At 37.1% G+C, this 21,017-nt stretch overlaps 1 protein-coding gene across 1 annotated transcript in view; it reads left to right on the top strand.

Moving 5' to 3' along the window:
• KDM5A (lysine demethylase 5A) overlaps positions 1-19,468 on the top strand; it is a 94,728-nt gene extending 75,260 nt beyond the window's left edge. Inside the window, exons 25-28 of the mRNA XM_027592596.2 lie at positions 3,099-3,258; positions 4,575-4,795; positions 6,945-7,355; positions 13,621-19,468. Of these exons, the coding sequence (XP_027448397.1) occupies positions 3,099-3,258; positions 4,575-4,795; positions 6,945-7,355; positions 13,621-13,827 (999 nt within the window). The 3' untranslated portion in view covers positions 13,828-19,468. The remainder of the gene's footprint in view (positions 1-3,098; positions 3,259-4,574; positions 4,796-6,944; positions 7,356-13,620) is intronic.
• Positions 19,469-21,017: the final 1,549 nt, after the last annotated feature.

Here is a 21,017-nt window from a genome sequence, read left to right as displayed (position 1 = left end):
ATTTCTCACAGAGAAGACATTCTGCCTTTCCTGTATATTTGCCATTAATGGGACTGAACTATAATTTTCCTCCTTAGGGAGAGTAGTTTGTTTAAGCTTGTCAGTTCTTTTACTTTCAGCCTATCTCTTTCTTTACATTTAAAATGTGTCTCTTGAGGATAGCATATATAGTAGGGTCCTTTCTGGACTGTAATTCTGCATCTGTATGTATTTGTAAAATACTGTTGAGTCTTGTTTTTTGTGTTTTATTTTTTAAGTAGTATTACAATCTCTGTCTTTTAATTGTGGGTGTTTAGTCCATTTTCATTTAATGTAGTTGTTGACATGGTTGTGTTTAAGTTGATCATCTTGCTATTAATTTTTAATCTCTTGTATTTTCTTTGTTGCTCTTTTCCTGCCTTCTTTGGGTTAATTGAAAAAAAATTTTAATGTTTGATTTTATTTCCTTTATTGACTTCTTGCCTTATACCTCTTTTTGTTTGTTTATGTATTTTCAGGGATTGTTCCAGGATTAACAATGTGTCTTTAACTTATCAAAGTCAGTATTGTATGTGTTCACTTTTCATGCTTCACCTTGGGGGAAGTAATTTTTTTTTTTTTTTTTTTTTTTTTTTACAAATCTCTTTTTAGCTATCATTATTTTCCGTCATTATTTTTTGATCACTGTGCTTTCCATTTTGGAAATTTAACAGAAAGTTCCCTGTATGAGTAACAATGAAATGAGTAGAGTCAAAGTCAGAAAAGACAATTCTGGTCTATGAGAAAAAGCATATGGGAACGAAAGTAGGAGAGAACTAAAGTACTCTTCAATCTCTTGCTTTTTAGGGCTTAAATTCTTGAATAGGGAAGAAGACTATGAACTGCTATTCCTAAATTCTCAGTGAGTGGCATTGTTTCCAGAATCCTCTTACAAAACCTTTTAAGTATCCTATTTAAGGATTATCTCATGATAATAGTAGATCTTCTCGTGTACCCCACCAAGAGAATCAGGTATCACGTTAGTCATGAAGCTGTTGGCTCCTCTCCTAACTCACACTTCCGTACTCTGCTTTGTGATACTGGGCCTTGGGCTCTACACTAGGGGCTGGTAAACTTGTTCTGTAAAGTAATGTATATATGTCAATACACATTAATATGCAATAATATATGTTAATAGTGTATACATATGTGCATGTGTATTCACACACAGACACATACACACGTAAAGCTTAGTAAATATTTTAGGTTTTGTAAGCCACATATGATCCCTAGTGCATATTCTTTTTTTCCCCACAACTCCTTAAAAACATAGACTATTCTTACCTCATACTCCATACAAAAAATGAGCTGCCAACTGGGTCGCAGTATGCCAACCAACTCCTGCTCTACATATTTGTTCCCCGCCTGCTGCCTTCCTTCTGCCAATAGAGGACATTAGGAAATATTAAAAGGCCTGGACAGTGAGAAGGGACATGATCTTTCCCTTGTTTTGTTTTCTGTGTGTATCATTATCTGAACTGCATGCTTTTGTTTTTTTTTTAATTTTTTTAGATTTTATTTATTTATTTGACAGAGAGAGACACAGCGAGAGAGGGAACACAAGCAGGGGGGAGTGGGAAAGGAGAAGCAGGCTTCCCGTGGAGCAGGGGGCCTGATGCGGGGCTCAATTCCAGGACCCTGAGATGATGACCTGAGCCGTAGGCAGATGCTTAACCAACTGAGCCACCCAGGCACCCCGTTTTTTTTTTTTTTTTCCTTTTGCTTTTTTTTACTCGGGCAGTGGGACCTGGGTCTAGTTTGTAGCTGTTTTTTCACATCCCCGAAACCAACCACATCACGTTCCATTAGAGAGAGCAGAACTAACTGGCCAGCACTTCCTTCTCAGAGGTCTGGCTCCCACCTCTGCAGGGCCCCTTCTCTGAGCTTGTAGGTTCTAATAACCCCACTTCCTCCCTTTCCTACCTTAAACTCTAGGGTTGACAACTCTTTCTTGGTGTTAGCTCGGTGTTTCTGTTTTGTCTTTTCAGGCCTTTAACGTACATCTAATCAGTTCACTTAATTAAATTATCCTTGTTGAAATGCCTGTGATTTCTGCCTTCCTGATTGCATGCTACCATTAAAGCTGTACATATGAGCTTCTGGAAACTAACTGCAGGGGAGAATCATCTTAGAACTAATTAGAGCTGTCAGAAGTGTATAATTTGAATATTGTCAGGCTCTTCATTGTATTAAGTAAGAACAATCGGTAAGGAAGAGCAATTGATAAGCTTCTAGGTTTGAAAACCTTTAGAGAGAACTAAATGATTTGTGTCCTTTTGATGTCACATCTAAACTTTTCTTCCCTTCCTAAGTCCATTTTAAGTTTCAAGGTTCTCCAGCTTGTGGGTATAGGAGTTTTTATGAGTTGTAGACTGAAGAAGGTAGATTATTTAATAGTAATTTTCTTGTAGGTTTTTTATCTCTGTTGATTGTTTTTGAGGTTTACTCTTTCCCTTTTGGCTTAAAACTGTAGTCATTACTGTCCCCCTCCCCCCCCCCCCCATTGTGGGCATTTTCTGTCTTATTTAATTTTAAGGTCATATTTTTATTTATTTTTTAATTTAAATTCAGTTACTTAACATATAATTTATTATTGGTTTCAGAGGTGGAGTTCAGTGATTCATCAGTCTTACATAATACCCAGTGCTCATTGCATCACGTGCCCTCAATGCCCATCACCCACATACCCCATCCCCCCACCCTCCTCTCCTCCAGCTACCCTGTTTGTTTTTTATGATAAGAGTCTCTTATGGTTTGTCTCCCTCTCTGATTTTGTCATTTTTTTTTTCTTCTCTTCCCCTATGATCCTCTCTTTTGTTTCTTAAATTCCACATATGAGTGATATCATATGATAATTGTCTTTCTCTGATTGACTTATTTCGCTTAGCATAATACCCTCTGGTTCCATCCATGTTGTTGCAAATGGCAAAATTTCAGTTTTTTTGATGACTGAATAGTATTCCATTAAGGTCATATTTTTAGTATATTGCAAGCTTTAACTTGAAAGCCTGCATTTAAATCCTTGTCACGGTAAATGAAGTGGTTCTAATCCTGAATACCCTTCTTGGTTTCTTCCGCAGGACACAGCCAGTGTGAAGTCCTCTAGTAGTTTGGAACCCAATCTTTTTTGTGATGAAGAAATTCCCATCAAGTCTGAAGAGGTGGTCACTCACATGTGGACAGCGCCTTCATTCTGTGCAGAACATGCTTATTCTTCTGCTTCTAAGAGTTGTTCTCAAGGTATTACCCTTTAAAACAGTGTGAAGAAGGGAGCCTGGGTGGCTCAGTTGGTTAAGCAACTGCCTTCGGCTCAGGTCATGATCCTGGAGTCCCGGGATCGAGTCCCACATCGGGCTCCCTGCTCGGCGGGGAGTCTGCTTCTCCCTCTGACCCTCTTCCCTCTCATGCTCTCTATCTCTCATTCTCCCTCTCTAATAAATAAATAAAATCTTTAAAAAAAAAAAAAAAAAAAAAACAGTGTGAAGAAGATATACCTGAAACCAGTGACGAAAAACGTTGTATTAATCAAGGCTATGAATCCCTCTTTTTAAAATGTATTATTATTATTATTAAAGATTATTTATTTTAGAGGGGGAGGGGCCAGAGGGAGACGGAGCGAGAATCTCAAGCAGACCTCATGCCAAGGGCAGAGCCTGACACGGGGCTCGATCTCACGACCCTGAGATCATGACCTGAGCCAAAACCAAGAGTCAGATGCTTAACCAGCTGTGCCACCCAGGTGCCCCAGACTATGAATCCCTCTTTAAATGTACATCCTGGCCATGAAATGCTAGTAAAACCTAAAAATGCAATTTTGATTAGGAAAAGCTAAGTCTCTATATGCATTTTATGTTACTAAGTGGTAACCTAAAAAAAACTTATATGGAATTATTGAATCCTAATAAGAACTTTAGAGGCCCTCTAGTCCCATCTCTATATAAAATCTCTGATAGGCCTCTGTTTGTTCATTACCAGTTGTTGAACTTGCTGCTTTTTGAGAATATTCATTGTTTTAGAAAGTTTTAAGTGCTAGAACTTCTTCCTTCCCTTGGTAGATAATTGCCCTCATATGTCTACTTTGCTTTTCCCTAGTGAAAATACATCACACTGCGGTAGGTCACACGTCTGGGAAGTAAGGGGTGTTTCTCTTTTCATAGTAAAATTCAGGATCTTATGGACTAGCAAATTACTGTTGCTAGTTTATTATAGGCAGCTCATGTGCTTAATCTTTTGGGGTCCCCTCTAAAATGGAGAGAGAATAGATTAAGAGATTCTTTCCCATTCTCCTTCCACTGTTCAGTCACAGAATAAAAAATCAATGAGAAACCAGGGTTTTACTCTAACCAATTTTTTAGAGTGGGCATTAGAATTCTAGATCTTTTTGTTTTGTATTTTTTGAAGATTTCCTTTTCACTTTCATATGGATACAGTGATTTCAGATATCTAAAGTCAGTATTGGAGGAGGAGGGACCATTCCCTTAAATATTTATTTTGGAAACATTACATTTTTTCCATAGTTTTCATTTTTTTGTTTTGTCTTATATTTTATTGGAAAGGTTCTAGCACCCCAAGGAAACAACCTCGGAAGAGCCCTTTGGTGCCCCGAAGTTTGGAACCTCCAGTGTTAGAGTTGTCACCTGGAGCTAAAGCCCAGCTGGAAGAACTTATGATGGTTGGAGATCTCCTAGAAGTATCTCTGGATGAGACTCAACACATATGGCGGATTTTGCAGGCCACACATCCACCTTCTGAAGACAGATTCCTGCATATCATGGAGGCAAGGATTTAAAAAGCTTACTTAAACAGTGGTTTTAACATTTTAGAATGCCTTGGTTCTTTGGAGGTGCCACAAATGCCAGGATGGGGATGGCTGAGTGGGTAGTACTGTGGCTGTCCTCCTTTTCCATTAAGCCAAATGTAATTCTGCTCTATGGTCTTACTGCGATTTTATGTAATATTTTGGGGAAAAAAAACCAAACACCATTTCCACTAAAAAGAAAGGAGGGTACTGAAAACTCCCCAGTTTTTCTCTTAAGGAAGGAACAGCTTCCTTAGCCCATATTCCCACTGTTGAAAGGCCCAAAAAAGAAGGCTCAAGAAAATACAGCGGTTAAAAAAAAAAGAAGCAAGGGAAGGGCTAAGTAGGGGAGGAGGGGGGCAACAAGAGGGAAGGGTTAAATAGAAAGCAGATTGGGGTGGGAGAGAGCGTCTACTACATTCATATATTAATACTTAAATAGCAGTTTGTAGTTTATACAGTGTTTTTATATCCATGATCTCACTCAGTCCTCAGCATAAATAATCCTGAATGGAAGAGAGGAAAGGATAGACCTATTTCTACATATGAAAAAATTAAGGGTCAGAGAGGTGGAAACTTCCCTAGGTCAGACATTTGGTAAAAACAGAGAGAACTGGATTCCAACTCTGGCATTTGACTCCTAGTATTTTTTACATTATTCTTTTCCATTACTTATTTTGATGCAGTGGAATGATACAGTGTCACTGACAGTTGATACTACACTGGGCAGATGATAGTTAGCTTTTGGTTTGGAATTCAGATCAAAGTTAGCCTGATTTAGATAGTGTTTTCCAAAATACAAAAGGTTTTCTTCACATCCATTATCTCATCTGATCCTCTTTATTTTACACATAAGCAAACACAAACTATTGAGAAGGTAGATACATAGTTCGAGATGTGATAGACTTAGGACATTTATAATGCAGTGTTCTGCTGCATTCTGCAGTTTCTTAGGTTCCTGTCAAAGATTTTTCAGTCTCAAATATGTCACAAAATGAATTCTCAGGTGGTATTTCTTAAGTAATTATCAAGCTTATGTTTTTCAGTATTTCTTTTTCTACCTCCTCCTTGTTCTTCCTGTTGCTAGACATACTTTTACTATTAAAAATTTTTAATGCTGGGGCACCTGGGTGTCTCAGTAGGTTAAGCATCCTGACTCTTATTTTCAGCTCAGGTTGTGATCTCAGGGTTGTGGGATCCAGCACTGCACTGGGCTCCGTGCTCAGCAGGGAGTCTGCTTGGGATTCTATCTCTCTACCCCTCCCCCCATTCGTATGCATGCCCTCTCTCTCTCTCCCCCCCCAATAAATAAATAAATAAAATCTTTTAAAAAATTAAATTTTTTTAATGTTTATTACATTGACATATAGTAGAAATTGGAACAATATTAGAAAATTGAAAAATAAGGGTTTTTTTTGCTTTGTCACATCAGCTATTCTCTAGCCCTTGCCAAAGTCACTACATGTGTTTTGTAATGAGATCATGGATATAATTTTTTTGTTTTACCAACAATTTTAATCACTTCTTAGCCATCAGGAATTTATTAATTGTGAGTTAATAAAGAACTCTAGTAGTGGTAAATGAAGACCAAGAAAGTTATTACATAATTCAGTGTACATTTAGTACTTTTAGCTTTATATGTATGTTTTATCTCAATTAGACATGCTACAGTACTATACTAATATAGGCTGACAATGATCTTTTTTCCCTAGTAAGCTAAAGTCAGATGTTTTCTATAGGCTTGCCATTATTTTCTATTTTCATTGAATATTTGCTTTCTTAAAATGTCTTTAAAATATCTTTAGAACATTTATTGTGGTATAATGTACCCAACATAAAATTTACCATTTTAATCCATTTTAAGTATAAAATTCACTTGTATTAATGGCATTTACAGTGTTACACAAGTATTGCCACTGTCCATTTCCAGAACTTCTCAATTATCCCAAACAGAACCTCTGTACTCATTAAATAGTAAGTCCCATTTTCTCCTTACGTCAGCCCCCAGTAACCACTGTTCTCCTTCCTGTCTCTATGAAGTTGTCTATTCAAGGTACCTCCTGCAAGAGAATAAAACTTTTTTTAAATGTCTTGCTTTAAAATTCTTTCTACTTTTATATTGTTGAAGGATGACAGCATGGAAGAGAAACCATTGAAAATAAAAGGAAAAGACTCTTCAGAGAAGAAGCGGAAACGGAAGCTAGAAAAAGTAGAACAGCTTTTTGGAGAAGGAAAACAGAAGTCCAAGGAGTTAAAGAAAATGGATAAACCTAAAAAGAAGAAATTAAAACTAAGTGCAGAAAAATCAAAGGAGCTGAATAAACTGGCCAAGAAATTGGCAAAAGAAGAAGAGAGAAAGAAAAAGAAGGAGAAGGCTGCTGCAGCCAAAGCTGACCTTGTGAAAGAGACTACTGAGAAGAAGAGAGAGAAAAAGGTGCTGGACATCCCCTCAAAGTACGACTGGTCTGGAGCAGAGGAGTCCGATGACGAAAATGCTGTGTGCGCCGCACAGAACTGCCAGCGGCCCTGCAAGGACAAGGTGAGCTCTAACCGTGTACACCCCTGGGAGAGCGGCCAAGCAGCAGCAGGCGCGAGACAGAGGCCTGATGTCATGAGAATCTGGTTTTGATTCCAGGATTTGGGCTTCCAGCAGAATATGTTTTCTACAGTTTCTATAAACTGTTTTGAATTATGAGGCTCTTAGGTCAGTGTGCTTAATGGAAGAAATGTCGTGCTTTCAAAATCATGGACTTCGTGAACGTAACGAGACCAGAGCAGAGAGAAGCTGTGTGATAACCCTGGGTGGCAGTGCATTTCATGTGCTGTTAGCATAGCTGGGTGCAGTGTAGTATTTTAGTCCTTCTGCCTTCCCTGTATGGTGACTCAGAGAACTAAATACCTTGTCAGTTAGTTAGTCACAGTGGCCTCAAAATGTTCTGAGCCAGTATTTTAAGAGCTGTGGCAAATTGCATTACGATTTTTGTTCTAAAGACCTAAAACTAAGGGGTTAAATCTTACCTTTTGGTCTGTGCCTTACCCACACTCAGGCCTATGTGCACTCTTCTAAATGGAGTAAGATTTTTTTCAAATACCTTGCAAAAAATAATTAAAACCTTTGAAGATTTATTTTAAAAGTTTTAGCCCTAAATTTTAAGTATAGTAATTATATGATGGCCGTTCTTTAGGTAATACTGACATTATGAACTTCTGAGAAAGATGGATAGACTTTATGAAAAATCCCAGTTCATTCAGTGACTGGAGATGTCTGTTATGGTTCCCATCAAGATTATTAGTAAATTCATAGTTTTAATTTTATTATGCTCATTATACCACTTGATATTTAAAATTTTAATACCTCCTCAATTTGAATATATGAACAGAATAAATATACTGCATCATTATTCCCTCACTTCCCTCCTCAGTCAAATACTTCTTAGAGCTTGAAGAGGTCTAACCTTGTCCAGGCTCTTCATTTTACAAATGATGAAACCAGGACTCAGTGAAGATAAATGATGTGACCAAAGTCACAGTGCTAAGTAGTGCAAAGCCAAAAGTAGAACCATGGTTTCCTGGCTCCCAGACCAGGTTTTCACCACTAATATCCCCACCCCACTGATAATTAAGATGTAAGTACAAAAACACATTCCAAAACTAAATGACACTTATATTTAAATTATACTTACTAAATGTTTTCCACTCATTTTTGGAAAATGAATATATTTTGGTAAGACACATATCCCCATAGTCTAACCTTCCAAGGACAATACCTATACATGTTTTAGTGTGTTTCCTTCTAGTCCTTTTTCCATATAATTTTATATCATGTCATACTATCTACTCACTTTTGTATCTTTATTGATTAAATATGTTTCTATTTTACAAACATTTTAAAGTATTTTAGTAGCTACCTTATATATATGTGTGTGTATTTTTCTTTCATTTTGAATTTATTCTCATCTGAATTTGTTCATTAAAGAGGTTGATGAAAGGTTAACTGTTTCTCTTTGGGTACTGAAGTATTGGCAACTTAGTGTTGGCAGAACCTTCTCCCTTTGTTTCTTTTTTAACTGATTTTATGGTAGTTTCAGACTGGCAGCAAGAAGTAGTGGTTCTTTTTCAAGCTTTCCTATCCTTCCTCTACAATGTTTATATCCATCATGAACCTTTTGCTTTCTCTTTTTTCACCTTTTCACTTAATCTTTCCCCTCCCCTTTGCTCAGCATTTTTAAATATCGCTCAGGTCATCTGTTATCTTCCTGTAGCATATAAACACTATAGGCAGTTTTTTTTTCCTCATCTGTTGTAAAATTGTTAAATTAACACATACCCTGCCTACTCTCGGGGTTGTGAGAATAAGAGGAGATAATCTATATGAAAGCATTTGCTAACAAAATGCAGTGTTAAAATGTGATGGTTATTTTTAAGTGAGCCCTAAGATTTGCTCCTAACATTAAAGGTATTTTTTTAAAATCTGCAAAGTTGTCTTAATAGAACAAAGGGAGACTTAGCTGAACATTCAGAGAAAATGTCTGTTTCAAACTATTAAAACATATACAAAAGTGAGGAAGGTGTGCCTTAACCTGTCATCGTCCTACATAAAAGAAACTTGGTAAATGTTGTATTTCTATAATGTGTTTAATTTTTAAACAGAAATTATTCCAGATTGTAAACATTTTGCCCATCGTTGCTGTTTTGCAATATTTAAGGTTCTCCAAGTTTGTTCTCAGCACTAGTTTTACTAAAGAAAAGGTATATTTCTTTAACTGCTTTGTAAAAGAATTTTACAACTTTCTCAATTTGAAGTATGGTATTTCTCTAAGAAAACCAATTGATGCATGACACATATCTTCAGAACAAAATGATGATAATGTTTTTAGAGAAGTCTGTGTTCTTAAAACATGCAGCAAAGAATAACTTCTAGGATTCCTTCATATTTAGGTAAATGTACATTTACCATTTTTCTAACCAGTAATTACTATTACTTTTCCCCCAAAACATGCAGATTGAGAAAACTTTGAAGGGCTACCTAAACATACCTAGGCTCAATTTCAGGATGTTTTAGAAAGAGAAAAGAAAAATATTATCAGAATAATGTTGTAAGGGGTTAAAAAAAAAACTGTCTCTTCCATCATTATCAAATTACCTTCAAGGTGAAATTAATTTAAAAAATAATGAAAAAATAAAATATTAAGAACTGTTTTCAAAAAACTAGTTTTAAGGTTCAGAATCTTTTTCACCCTGAGGTCTGTCCCTTTCATTCAATCATACAGTTACCAAGAATAAAACAAGTTAACTTGAAGGAGCAAATTCTTTCAAGCTAACATTTAAGTAACATTTTTTTTCCTCTGTATTAGAATAAATAATCCTCTTATTTAGGAAAATAGACTCCTCCCCCCCCTTCCTCTGGGCCTTTTCCTTACCCATTACTATTTCCATAAGAAGTTTGGGATGTAGAGATTAAGTTTATAAACCTATGTCTCTCACTTTTATTATTTGTTAGTCATTCTGATTTTAAAAGATTGTCATGGTGATGTGATGTCTCAGCCATGTGGAGATAGGCTAACCAACTGTTCCAATTTGCCTGGACTTTCCTAATTTTAGCACTGAAATTCCTGTGTCTTGGGAAATACCAATCTTGGGCTGGCTAGGAAGGTTGGTCACTTAATGTTGAGAGCACCAAAAAATACAAGGATTCTGAACATTGTTAAAGTGTACTTCACTGAGTAGATTGTTTTAATTTTTCATATCTGGTTTTTGCAAGGAATCTTGGTGCAGTAGAGATTGAATGCCAAAATAACAAAAGCTCCGTGGGGGAACTAAGCTAAGAATATCACTAAATCTCCAGGCCTTCCTTTTTCCCCATTGCAGTAATATGCTCTATGAAGTGAACAAGATGAAATATGCCAAATATTTTTAAGTGTAAATATGAAACCTATAGCAAAACATGAAATACCAAATTAACATTATTTCTTGTATTTAACATATTTCTCTTAAAATTTCCCCAAATCCAACTGGTAACCTATTTGTACTATACTTCTAAACCTCTTATCCATTAATATTTGAACAGCTCATAGCTGTGAAGTTTTTTAATAATTATTTTTGTGATTTGATAAGTAGATCTCTCAAAAATAATGAAAGGGGAAGTGACTTTTAGCACTTAATACGCAGTTAACCACATTCTGTCTTCTTGAGTCTTCAGGCCACTACATAGTCTGTTGCCCTGTGTCAAAATCATCAGTGGATTGAGTTGACATTCCAAACGTTAGTTTGCTTTATGATCCAGCGGGCCTTTTCAAACAAAAGTAGCACTGGAGTTGGATTGTTAGTACATGAATGTGATAAAAAGATGCTAGTAAGGGAAGGACTAATTTTTTCCCTGCTAGATAATTGGGGTGAATTTTTATATAATCTATAGACTGGGATAGAATCTGTGTACTGATGAATATCTCAAGAAAAGTTTATACTTTTTTGGAATGGTGGGAGAGCTAGGCTTAGGAATGGACCTGTAGCCAAAATCACAAAAGAGAACGTTTCTTACTTACTTGAGAGAGATTGATAGATTTAATTTGAGGAAACCTGGAAGCCAGTGAGTATAGTGCAGAATTAGATTTTAAGAAACATGGAACCACTTTTCTTGGCAGCAAATACTGATAAATTAGGAACTTTCTTATCCTGTGGATTAGCATGACTGAGGACTGGACTGGATTAAGAGGGTTGGAGGTAGGAGTAGAGTTGTCTCTTGGTTCAGGGTGGCATTATAAAGAGGGTAATATCTCAGATTTGGGCAGCTCAAAGAAACAGATCATCTTCCCAGTTCTTTTTACCAGCTCCAGAGAGCCAAAGCACTCACCATCAGATTGGCACTTCATAAATCTCCATAGCTGCGGTACCTATATTTTTAGTTTGTTGCCCAGAAGTCATTTATCTGCCCCTGTCTGTCTTTCAGGTACTAGTTTACTAGCTGCAGTAGGAACATTTTGATCAATTTTCTTCACTACACAGACTTCAGAAGCTAAATATTACATAAACAATTACAGAACAAAAACAGAATTTGTTTTAGGAACGAATTGTAAAATGGCTCTGAATTTACTAGCAAGCAGTATCACAGAGTGCCAGGGATGATCAAATTTAGAATATACAAGAATTACCTAGAATCTGACTGAAAATATAGGCTTCTAGTTTATACCCCCAAGATATTCTGAGGCTGTAGGTTTGGGGTGGGTCTCAGCTACACTTTTAACAAACACAACAGGTAATTCTATGTAAGTGGTCTACACGTTTTGAGAAACAGTGCTGCAGCAGTTATTTCAAGGTGCAAAATGATTTTCGTATAAGATAAAATAATGAGTAGAGCCGTGAATCTGTGATCTTAAAAAACACGTCTAGTATCCTAGGCAGTGAACTGTTTTGCCATACATTATTTCATTTGTTCCTCTAAATAATCCTGTAAACAAGATGTTATCTCCATTTTACAAATGAAGAAATTGAGCCTTAATGAGATTAAGTTATTGGCCTCAAATTATACGTATCAGAACTCAGAACTTGTGACTGAATTCAGTAATCTTCATTTTGCACAGCACCATCTCTTAAGATCTAGAACTCTGGAATAGAAAGATTATTTTGACAAATGATTTTTCCCACGCTGTATCACAACCATAAAACCACTAACATGAGTATCATCATTTTGATGATTCTTACTTATAGTACTTGGAAACTAATTTTGGAAACTACTCCCTTTCTCTGAAACTCATTTACCTAGCCAAAACCTCCTTCCTCTGTTCTTTCTCCTAAGCTGCACTGAGGTACCTATTTGATCCTTTCATGCCTCTTGGCTCTGAAATCTGGCAGAGCTCAGTGTTTTAAGTGGCTTTGAAAGTTGCCAGTGAGATGATCCAGATCCACTTTGTGCTGGGGAGAGGAAGAGTAGCTCATTTGTAATCTTAAAGGTTCTCATCTGCTGTGACGTCAGCTATAAAAAGTACCAACAGTCACCCTCCAGATACAAAGCCCCAGATCACCTTATTGTTAACCCTAGGCCCAAGGCTTAAAGTCACCAAACTACAGTTGCTCTCTAGCCTCCTATAATCACGATATTCTCTGGAGGGTCCAAGTTTGCCTAGTATCTGCCACTGACCTATTTTACAAATGACTTTAATTTGAAACCCCAGGGTGATCTATTGACCTGTGACTTTGACTGTTTTAATTGGTTAATTTGTAAGATTTGACCTCTGATATTTGCTAACTTTTTATAGGGAGTTGTATTTGTAACGGAAGAAGAGAAGAATAAAAAATATTAGTTTTAAAAGTGGCCTATGTGACTGCTTTTCTAAAAAGGTATTTAATGCTCTTAGTACTTTGGCTTATCTCTTTGAAATAAAGCTAATACACAGGATTGCCTTCACATTGTTGTACTCTTCCTTTCTTGATCTAAGATAATTGCATTGTCTTAGAGCCTAGAAATTGTTAATATTAGCTAAAACTACTTGGCTGCTCTATTAGATGTTCCTTTTTTGTCAAGTTTTTCTCAAACATGTTTCTGCCTCAAAAGGAGCCCCGGGTAATTATGAGGTAATGGAGTACCTAAGAGGCCCAATTTTGTGGACATATTATGGTAAAATAGAATTTGGGGATGTATTAACTTCCCAATTTCTGTCTTTAAAAAGTAGCCCCATAAGAAGTTATCTCTGGACATCCCAGTTAATTTGCTATCATTTAAGCCAAGAAAGCTCTTTGTTTTTTTGTTTTTTTTTTCCTAGGCTTAATGTTTATGTAACCTAAACATTCCCCAATCTTGTCTCCTACAGGTAGACTGGGTACAATGTGATGGTGGCTGTGATGAGTGGTTTCATCAAGTTTGTGTGGGTGTATCTCCAGAAATGGCTGAAAATGAAGATTACATCTGTATAAACTGTGCAAAGAAGCAAGGGCCAGATAGCCCAGGTCAAGCACCACCTCCTTCCTTCATAATGAGCTACAAACTACCAATGGAGGATCTTAAGGAGACCAGTTAGCAATTGCTGGGTTAGTTTGGGACATGGGGAGAAATGGACCACATTGAGACCTTAGTCATCAAGTAGAGTGGTGTAGATCCACTCAGAATGTTGCTTCCAAAGACGAATGGCCTTCAGAGAAAGTCCTCTTAGCTGACTTCCTCTTTGCATGGACTGTGTGACCTACATTCTCTTCAACACATCTATGCAGAGGGTGTCTTTGGTACAGCAGCCAGTATTTCAATTTATGTCTCCTCTGAGTATGGTTTGTTACTTTACAGCCAGACATGTGATTGAGCTCTAGAATGCTGGTTGGCATTAATACATTGGTATGCTAGCGGGGCATGTAGGCTGTGGCTTATGGCCAGTCGATATTAGTTAGTGGTGTACAGCCTGGGGGCAGCACCATCTGGAGGTGCTGATGACTTGGCACTCCTTAGGACAATTGGAGAGGAGTGAGAGTACCACTCTCCTTATACTGTTACCTGGCATATAATGCCCTACAGATACAACTATGGGAGCAACAGGGCCAAAGTTACTCCTGTTAGTCATGGGATAGTAGCCAGAGTCTAGATCCCAGCTACTTGTGTGTGTTTGTACCAAGAAGAAAACCCCAAGTGAGAGGCAGATCCCCTTATTTTCCTAAGGAGAGGAGTATGTCCTCTAGTTGAGAAGTCTGACTAGATTGGATTCTGGGAAGAAGAGTTTTTCTTATTTCAAGTCAAGGAGCCTTTTTTGGCTTTGAGAAGTCTTGCTGTCTTGGGTCTGCATTTTAGAGACAAGCAGGTACATGGATCCAGCCTCCTGCAAAAGAAGAGAAGACAAGTCAGAATGTTTTACTGAGACACAGTGATGCATGCTTTTCGGGGAAACCTTCATTCACAAGTATACCAGATACCACCAGGCTTCAGGCATGGCCATGAGCAAGACCAGCAAATAACAGCTTTTTGCCTTGCAGCCCTGACCCCAATGTCTGCTGTTTCCAACACTGGCAATTTCTGATTGTGGCCCACAGCAGATGCTGTTGAATAACACCATGGCTTCATCAGAGAATGTGGGGTTGTAGCACCTCTGGGTGATAAAGTTGTTTTAGTAAATCCATTTTTAAAAAAAGAAAAAAAGGACTTGTTTTTACTTTTTTCTAAATGTCTCTGACTACTGACTGTTCTATAAATAGATTATTTTTCCTTTTTTAATATACATATATGAATATATAAATATATATATTTACTGTTACCAGCAGCATATGACAGAGTTTCAGCATCAAAAATCCATTTGGGGGCTTGCTTTCTCTTTTTTGCTTTTTAATCAACCCCATTCCTTCCTTGTAGTACAAGGAGTTAGCACTTCCTTCTCCGTCCTAGCCTGACCAGATTTTCCATGTTGTTTTTGTTCAAATAGATAATTACATTTCCTTTGTGTGTTGGAACTTGTCCCTGTCTGTTGGGAAACTTGGTGTTTCTATCTGTGGTGGCTGTTTTGTTTTCGTATGTGAATGTTTGAAACTATGGTGCTGTGTCCTCTTTCCCCCTGTTGTGTTCTCTATTCTTGTTAAGGTGTTAGGTAAGCTATATGGAAACGTTTATTAGAAGGGGACTCTTTTTTTTAAAGGACAAAAAAAACAACAACCAACCAAAAAAACCTAAAAGTAGTGTTTGGTCTTCACTATCCTGTGTCCCTTTATTTTGGTTAAAAATCTGTGGTTTGACTTAATCCATCAGTTTTCTTTTTAAAAGGGAGGAGCAGGGTGAGCCTAGAGAACAGCTTTTCCCTTTTGGCCCCAATCTCTTAAAGAAATGTCTTCTAGTAACTAGAAGTGAAATGTACTGTCCAGTTACAGTTTGAGTGGGTATGAGATTTAACTCAAAAGGCATCTTACTACAAAAAAGCAAAAGCTTTCCTGTAAAACCCAGTTTCTGTAAATGCATTCTCTATGGTTCATACTACCTAATTTTTGATCATTCTTCCCTTAATATTATATAGTATTTTTAGTGTTTTGACCTGTTAAGAGGTTCATACGTGTCACTGTGCATGATCTTAAGTGTGTATATGATTTAAGATTTCAGTGGATATTCAAGGTAACTATTAACCAGTTTCACAAGTTTTCATTTTGCCAATCTATATAAAGGTATTATTTAGTTAAAAAATTTCATCTGGTTGATGTTGTAAAAGAAAGCACAATATTTTTTTGCCTTTTCTCTGTAAAGATCTTCAAATACTTGTGAGTAAAAAATTGAATGCAGTTTTAAATGATGGCTGCCTGGGTGGAATACATTTAAAAATATTTCATTTTTCTTCCTAGTCACCTATTAACCTTACTCAGCCATCAGTGGAGGGGCATGAAGATGCTGAGAAAGATGACTAAGGTGCTCTGCTTCCTGGAATATGGTGGATGGATGTAGGTGGCTGTTTAGGGAATAATTTATGTCCTTAATACGGTATTTACCTGCTGGAGACATGAGAAAGGGATGCAAGGCAGTCTCCAACCATGAGTAGCTCCCTGTTTACTTTCTGGTATTCTGAAACTTAAATATATGATTTAGTTGATACTATGAGCTTTTCTGTATTTATTTGAAAGTCACAGAGGATTTGGTCTGACTTGACCGTAGATTTAGACCAAGGCTGAGAAGAACAGATAAGAGAAAGTAGTTTAAAAAAATAAAAAAAGGCGGGCGGGGGGAAGAAAAATGAACATATACAAGTCTGTAATTGTGGAAATAATGAACTAAGATTCATCTATTTAAAGACATGCCGGTGTCATAATATAAAACATTGTTTTCAGTTAGAGGAAATTACTTACAATTTATTCCATTCTTCAACGTTGTAACATTTCATATCAAAACCTGATTTAAAATGTTCCTTTACCCTTCTCTCCAAAGTTGCAAATTTTCACCATTGGTATTTTAACTTCTATGTGAATTCTATCAAAGGTGTTTCTTACTACCTTCATTATAACTATGTTGGGGAAGGTTATAGAAAGAAAAATGAAAAAATGCTATGTAGGTCTTTAGTATTTTCAAAGTGGGTAGGTCATTGGAACTATGCAAATCCCCAAGTTTACAACTATAGCATTAGTAGTTCGCTTTCTTGTTGGCAGAAGAGGGGACATTTTCTTCCCACAAATGTTTATTTTACTTACAGATAATTATTGCAACAAAGCCATGTTGAGATTTAGATGCTAAGACTCCCTTCCTGAGTTGCTGCAAACCACCTTTGCACTGCATGATTCAAATTTGTGCCTCAGTAAAATTACAAATTACTGTATGTCATACTTTGAATAATTGAAAAGATAAGCATTAAATCTGTGATTGCCCACCATGTACTTATTTAATAATCAAAATCTTAGCAAAGGCTAGCAGACCTGTAAGAGTAGAATAATTTTACCTGTGCTTCACTTCTGTTCTTCTCTGCTTTTGTCTTTGGTGTCCAAAAAATGTCAGTTTATTTGTTTTTCTTAATTTTAAGATTCTGGATGCAGTTCAGTGCACATAAAAGAAACTCCCTGCTTGTCAATATTTTAATTCTGTAGTACATTTGTGTGAATATCAGCCAGTACTTAAAATAGGAGGATGAAAGGAGAAATTGAGAAGCCTCTTCTTTCAAACGGTGGGACTATCTACTTTTTAAAGGAGAAAGTGACAATTTGGAGTGGGATTTAAAAACTGTAAATTGTGGAAGAATTTAAGCTGTTAAAGTCCCACATATAACCAGGTTCAATAAAGGTTTACATATGGAATTAGCTTCATATGTGTGTAGAAAGTTGCTTTTGCAGTAGGTCTGTTAAGTATTAATTTTAAAAAGCAGGCAACTGATTTGTCTTTTACATTTTGAACCCCTCCCCTTTTAAAATTAAAGCATATCATTACTTCTTTGGATATGGATGTGCCAAGTGATATTCACAACATGAGAAGGAAAGAATGGGATGTGAATATATTTTGGAATTGCAGTCTTCTCTTGGCCTGGATCATATCCAGTCACCACTATGCAACAAATGATGTGCCCTGGGAAAGGAGATGCCGGGTTCAGATATAACCCTGCTTATTCTTACTTTTGCAATACTCCAAGATGTCTGAACAGGAATGTCTTTTGTAAACCTCAAGACCCTCTATTGATTATTCTCTTACATATTTATTTACCTGTTAGTGAGACACTTAAATATAATATGGACTCTAATTTACCAGGGTTTTTGTGGTGCCTTATGAAAAGTATAACTTGATTTCTTGTTTTTTTTGAGCATGTTTTTCATTTGTTTTCTGAAAGAATATTAGATATGGTTATTTGCATTACATCTGAAAAATAAAAGTTTTGTGTGTGTGCTCAGGATCCCCCCTACTCTGTCATTACATTGGTGGCAACTCTAAATGGTAACCACATAAAGGTCAATTTTGGTAATGAGTATTGATGATCCTGGGGAAAACTGGCAAGTATATGAGAGCCACTTTTAACCTGTGCCAAAGCAGTTTCTAATATTGCAATTGCTCTCTATAAAATAAAATACTGGCCTCAAATAATTTTCAGTGGTGTGTTTAGCCTATTCCTGAGCATAGTGTTTTCAGAAAGTGTGACGTGGAAGAAGTGATTCTCGAAGATTTCACTTGTCCTCTATTTTCAGCAAGAATCCAGTGATGACCAGCAGACATTTCCCCACCTTTGATTTTTTTTTTTTTTTTAAGATTTTATTTGTTTATTTGACAGAGCAAGAGCAGGAACACAAGCAGGGGGAGTGGGAGAGGGAGAAGCAGACCTCCCACCGAGCAGGGAGCCCGATACGGGGCTCGATCCCAGGACACCGGGATCATGACCTGAGCCGAAGGCAGACGCCTAACGACTGAGCCACCCAGGTGCCCCCCCACCTTTGATTCTTGAGCAGTTTATTCCTTGCAGCAAACCAGTAATAGGGAAAACGAGAAAAAACTTTAATTTTGGCCTCCTAATGCTTAAATTAGTTCAAACTGCAGCTTACTTCAAAGATAGCATTTTTTACTTATTGCCAAAATTACCAGGTCTTGCGGTCATTGCTGAAAATGTTAAGTTTCTGCTTTCAATGAAATTGGCCTCAAATATGAAGTATGTGACTGTGTATATATGTGTGTTGGTGAGAAAAAATGGTAGGAAGAAGGAGGGAAAAAAATCTAGTTATTAAATTGGAAAATATTTTTCTTACCAACAAAAAAAGACCCCTGAAATTCCGTACAGTGACAGATTTTGTTTAAAAATTATGTGGGATCCTCCCAGTTAAGCAAGTATTTCATGGGGCCTTGCCATTGTGGTTGATTTTATGAATAAACTGAAGATCCAGAATCTTGGCCATTAGCCATTAATTGGGAAGTCAACACATGATACAAGGAGAGAAAACAAAACACAGAAAAATACTATATTATATGAATAAACTTAGAATGATTTTGGAATTTCTTGATTCTTTTTACCTACTTGTTCTTTAAAGTATATTTCTACACTACTTTTAGGAGGAAGAAAGATGTAATTCACATTTCCATCTAGTAAAGTTCCATGAAATTTCTTTACCAAAGATTTTCCCTAACCTTGTCTTTGGCGCTAGGTTGAGTATATTATTAATGGGAAAGAAGGCACCACACAAAGTCTAGAAAATGGCTTAATGGATCCAGCTGGTAAACCTTGTATTAAGGAACCCTGATGAGTTCCCCCGGAATATTGGGATGAAGTCAGAATTGTTTGTAGCTTACAAAAACAAACGAACAAAAACTTCAAAAAGAGGACTTTAGGATTACATAAAGTAAAGAACATAGATTTAGGAATCAAATAAATAATGGGTTTTAGCTCTGTATATGACCTTATATTAGTTTCTTTGAGACTTAAGTTTCCTACCATGTGTGGGTTCAGGTGGATAGAAAGACATTAAGTCATAGCCCCTTCCCTTGAGAGAAGGTGAGACAGATGATTTTTTTTTTAAAGATTTATTTATTTATTCTGAGAGAGAGAGAGAGTACATGAGAGGGGGGAGGGTCAGAGGGAGAAGCAGGCTCCTCGCCGAGCAGGGAGCCCGATGCGGGACTTGATCCCAGGACTCCACCGAAGGCAGTCGCCCTAACTGACTGAGCCACCCAGGCGCCCCAGATGATGATTTTTAAGGATGTTTCCTAATAAAACTTTTATAGAATTTCGAGAGGAAGATAGTAGAGGGATTTTGGACATGTAGTCCAAATCCCTATTTAATGATAGATCTATTCAGTACTTCTGATGAAGGAATATACAGACTATAGTGAATATTCTATTTTTAGAAAATGTAAATATTAATCACTTACATATTAGAGCTTACCCATAGTCTTCACTTGGGTCTGAATTTTGCAGAGTTCAAGCGCTTTTATGTATGCCCCAAGACTGACATCTCACCATTCTATCCAGTGCCCAACTCTGTGGAAGTAAGGTGATAGTATCAGACACATTTTGATGGACCTAACTGTACCACTCCCTCCTCCTGAATTGGTATTTGGCCTTAGTAATATTTTCCTACCATTCAAAGCAAAGGCTCCCTCCCTCTCCACACTAGGCTGCACTGTGCTGAAACCAGTATGTCACTCACTGATCCCTAGTCTTAGTAGGCTAGTTTTCTTTTTGGCCTAACCTTGCCATCCTCTCGAGTTGGGGGCTAAGCTCTGTCGAGACACAAAATGAATAATTACTAATACTCTTTGGAACCCAGAACAACAGTTCAAGCACACCTAGTCTTGGGCAGTGCTCAGTGCTTCTATTTATTTTGTTATAGACACATTACTTCAGAGTTCCAGTTGGAACATTAAGGCCGGTTTAATACACTTGGCTTCCCATCCCAGTGATTCATTGCTGCCATCTAAAATAGATGTCCAGGGGGGTGCCTGGGTGGCTCAGTCGGTTAAGTGTCCGACTCTTGATCTCAGCTCAAGTGTTGATCTCAGGGTTGTAAGTGCAAGCCCCATGTTGGGTGTGGAGCCTACTTATAGTAAAAGAAAAAGCAAAGGAAGAAAGAAAATAAATGATAGCCCATCCAGTCATCAGTCCTCTCTTGTATTTCATTGCTGTTACCTACTGTCCCCAATTCATGGTCCCATTGCTGCCCTTTCTTCCAATTTCTTGCATTATAGAGGGGCACCTGGCTGGCTCAGTTGGTAGAGCATGTGGCTCTCTTGGGGTTGTGAGTTCAAACCCCAGGATGGGTGGAAAGATTATTACCTAAATAAGTAAGTATGCATTATAGA

Source organism: Zalophus californianus, chromosome 9, assembly GCF_009762305.2.
Source record: "Zalophus californianus isolate mZalCal1 chromosome 9, mZalCal1.pri.v2, whole genome shotgun sequence".
NCBI classification, from domain to species: Eukaryota; Metazoa; Chordata; class Mammalia; order Carnivora; family Otariidae; genus Zalophus; species Zalophus californianus.
This window is presented reverse-complemented; position numbering and strand designations above follow the sequence as displayed.